Below are 4,294 nucleotides of genomic sequence, written 5' to 3'. Positions count from 1 at the left end.
AACATTGTTAAAATTCCTATCAAGACGCTTAACAGAAATGTTGAATGTGCATGTATGTTGATGATGTCTTGAGCTAACTGGATCCTATAAAGGAGCTGTTGTGGTAGCAGACCACGAAACATTGTTAAAATTCCTATCAAGACGCTTAACAGAAATGTTGAATGTGCATGTATGTTGAAGATAAGTTTGTGTTCTATTTCACGGCTATAAAAAACAGTTTCATAACTGCAGAAGTAAATTTCATTAACATTTATATACATTTAATATTTACAGTACATTTGGAATTTGTCGTAGAGAGTTACAACATAAATTTATTACTACCTAATTCCTAACTATCAGAGTTTATACAACAATTCAAATAAATCTTGTTGGATTTAAGTAATAGATGGCATAAAAATAGCCAATATCTCAAAGGGGTGAGTGTCGTGGAGTCAATTTACAACCAATGATCACTGATTAATTTCCCAAAAATCAGGGTTTTTATAACTGCTCATACCTGAATTCTAAGAACCGTATTTCGTGGAAGAATTCTCTCTGATGAAAGTTTAGAATTCAAATATGGGCAGTAATTTTAACCAACGGGAAACCAAGAATTATACTTGTTCAGGCAACATTACTGCCTTTTACGAATTGCTTGCTGCTCGCTACGACCACATAGTTGTGTACCTGTACCTAGAATATATACACAGATTTGCGTGTGTCTAAGAATGGCTGTTTTCATTTTCTATCTTCACATGTCACCACCACCTGAGCGAAATAAACTGAGTGAAATAAAACAGTGATGATTTTCCTTGTAGACAACACATCCTGTTGTTCTACACTTTCAAAAACAAAACAATTGTTGGTGACAGGAAGGGTGCCCTGCCACAGGATTCTGTTTCAAGTCTTTGTCCAACCCATTCTGGCAGGGGAAGAAAAAAAATGAAAAAAAAAAAAGAGAAAAGAATCAAACATGCTCCCCCTTCCCCACTTTTGTTCTTCATGGCAGAAGAAAGTTGATTTTACCCAATTATCTGCAAGGAATCACTTTCCAAACCTGCCTAACCACTAAGCCACGTACAAAGTGGTTACTTGTGTTATAAACTAACAATCTCATTAATTAATGTCCCATATAAAGTTATTAACTAATTAATATGTCCCACCTTTCACACATATTAAAAGAATTATTAACTGAGAAACAATAAGTAACAAATGGAAACAATTGGCAAATATTAATTAGTTCCATTAATTAAATGAAACTTACTTCTGTGTTTTATTGGATTCTTTTTGGCCTCTTTCTTTATCTTTCGTTTGTGTTCTTTGACCTTAAAAAAATAAATAACAAAAACTAATCATAAGAAATTTACACAAAAGATACATTTTAATATATATATCATCCTCATCATTGCTGTTTAACATCCGCTTTCCATGCTGGCATGGGTTGGATGGTTTGACTGAGGGCTGGCAAGCCAGAAGGCTGTACCAAGCTCCAATTTGATCTGGTGAAGTTTCCACAGCTGGATACCCTTCTTAACACCAACCACTCCAAGAGTGTAATGGGTGCTTTTTATGTTCCACTGGCATCGACCACGCTTGAATGGTGCTTTTTTATGTGCCATCGGCATGGGAGCCAGTCAGGCAGCACTGGCAACGACCACACTCAAATGGTGTTGTTTATGTGCTGCTGGCACGGGAGCCAGTCAGACGGCACTGGCAACAACCATGCTCAAATGATGCTTTTTAGTTAGATATTGTGTATATATATATATATATATATATTATATATATATACACACATACAGGGTGTAATGGGTAAATTGTCGCCATTTTATATTTTTAATTTTGCACATGTGCATCATTTGTTTTTGATTTTGTTGACTGCACAGTACAGTAGGGTCAGTCGGGCACCGTCTGTGAGAAAAACAGCACCATGATGCAATTCACTCTGCTAGAAATTTGGAAACGACATGCCGTATTGCTTGGCATTCGTGCCAAAAACTCCAGTGCAAACATTTCAGAGTGTTTGGGTATGAATCTGAGGACATGTACCAAGAGTGATAAAAATCAAACATCCAGTCAACATCATAGTGCTTGGAGTGATCACCAGTGATGGTGATGTTGTACCTTCATTCATCTCAGACTCAACACGGAAGCCTACAACAAATGCCTGGAGGAGGTAGTGCTACACTGGGTCAAAATGGTGGCTGCTGGAAGACCCTATGTCTGGCAACAGGACTCTGCACCATGCCACACAAGTAGGAGAATCCAGTCATGGCTGTGAGATAATTTATGCGACCACATCACCCCTAACATCTGGCCACTTAACTCCCCAGACTGCAACCCCCTTGATTATTACGTGAGGGGCACAGTTGAGTGAGAGACCAACAAAACTCCTTGTAACACCAAAGATGAACTAAAGGCAATGATTATGGCAGCATTCCCCAACTTAAACAAGGAGACCCTCCAGAAGAGTTGCAGGTGATTTGAAGTTGTCTGGAGGCTGTTTTTGAAGTCAATGGTGATTTTATTGAATAAATTTACTCTTTAGTATTTCAAACTATTTTTATGTAATTTTGGTAAATATATCTGTTAAAACGAGACGTCAGTGTTATGTTCATTTTTGCCTAATTTAGACGACAGTTTATTCCCAGCACCCTATATATAAAACGTGTGAGAAAATTGAAAGAAATCCAAGCTTAAATTATTAGTTCTTTCATGTTTCACCATTGCAGTTCTTTGGAACTCAGCATTGGATGCCTAAACTGCAAGGGATCATCAAGGAACCACTTTAACCCTTTTGTTACTGTATTTCTGTTGAAATGCTCTGTGTTTCTTTTAATTAATTTTAAATATAACAAAGAAGTTAATAAAATAACTTGGTTATCATTAAACTAGTGTTAGAAACTTAAATTGTGACTAAGGTTTGGTGGAAGAATTTAATTCAGAACTTATGAAAACAAGTCATTTGTACTCAGAACCAGAGCCGGTGCCAGCTGGGTTGGTAATGAAAGGGTTAATGCATTTTAGAACTCAGCATTGGATGCCTAACTGCAAGGGGTCATCAAAGAAATACTTCAATGTATTCTGTTATAGAGTTTCAACATTTTAATTTCCACTACGAATGCTCCTGTATATAATAACTAGTAACACTGCTAGGTACAATGGTCAGCTAAACACTCTATTGGAAGCTGACTGGATAATGATAATCTATGTGGGAGCTTTGATTCATTCAGGAGTTGTCATACATCTAACTGCACACATCATCATCGTTTAATGTCTGCTTTCCATCCTGGCATGGGTTGGATGGTTTGACTGAGGACTGGTAAACCAGGAGGTTGCACCAGGCTCCAGTCTGATCTGGCAAGGTTTCTACAACCGGATGCCCTTCCTAATGCCAACCACTCTGAGTGTAGTGGGTGCTTTTTACTTGTCACCAGCACGAGGGCCAGTCAGGCGACACTGGCATTGTCCACACTCGAATGGTGCTTTTCACACAAAAGCAAAAAGTTGCACAATGTTAAGTATTAAATTAGCAATCTGTACAGGTCTCTCTCCTCTGTTTACGAACAGTGTTATACGAGGAGGGTGGGGAACATCCTAGGTTGTTCCTGCTCTTAACAATGACTTTCACAAAAGCCTAGTTTCCATTCTTTGATCTATAAAAGAAATATTGTACAAAGAATGGAATAAAAACAATTTTGCTACAATTATTGTCAAAGATTTGAGAACTATGAAGAATTATTTTCTTTAAATACACAGCAAAGCCACTACTCTTGTGTAAACCAGGGATTCTGTGGTTGTTTGACCTACTAGAAATGGCAGTTGAATCTCCTTTAAATAACACTTACTGTCTTAAAACAGTAATCTACACTAGATAATGTAGTCCTTAATGAACAAAAAGACAGAACGGTCAAGGTACGAATGCCTCTGACTGTGGCTCCATTCAATCAAAGCTGACCTGGGTTGAAGCTACAAATAACTCAATGTTGGTCATATTTATTTTTGACTGACCACAACTCAACAACGCTAGAAATGAAGACTAAGGTGACTTTTTTTATTTTTTTATTGAAGGGACTCACTATGGAATTAATGACAACATGACCTCTCAAATCCCACTTGTTTCAACCATTAGACTGTGGCCAAGCTGGGGCACTGCCTTGAATGGTTTTTAGTTGAATGTGATGTTCCTCTACCCTTATTTTGAGGGAGAGGGCATGTTTCGCTTTTGTATAACCTACCACAGTTGCATGGGATGGAGTACACGCAATTTTTGGTCATATTCTCTTCTATTGGTGGCTTTACCCAAAGGAGATAT

At 37.7% G+C, this 4,294-nt stretch overlaps 1 protein-coding gene across 1 annotated transcript in view; it reads right to left on the bottom strand.

Annotated features, from left to right (window-relative positions):
- Positions 1 to 4,294, bottom strand: part of LOC106881136 (guanine nucleotide-binding protein-like 3 homolog) — a 31,196-nt gene that overhangs the window by 25,304 nt on the left and 1,598 nt on the right. Inside the window, exon 3 of the mRNA XM_014931408.2 lies at positions 1,244 to 1,304. Within this exon, the coding sequence (XP_014786894.1) occupies positions 1,244 to 1,304 (61 nt within the window). The remainder of the gene's footprint in view (positions 1 to 1,243; positions 1,305 to 4,294) is intronic.

This window comes from Octopus bimaculoides, chromosome 1 (assembly GCF_001194135.2).
Source record: "Octopus bimaculoides isolate UCB-OBI-ISO-001 chromosome 1, ASM119413v2, whole genome shotgun sequence".
Classification (NCBI taxonomy): domain Eukaryota; kingdom Metazoa; phylum Mollusca; class Cephalopoda; order Octopoda; family Octopodidae; genus Octopus; species Octopus bimaculoides.
Note: the sequence above shows the minus strand (reverse complement) of the source record. Positions and strands in the feature narration are given on the sequence as shown.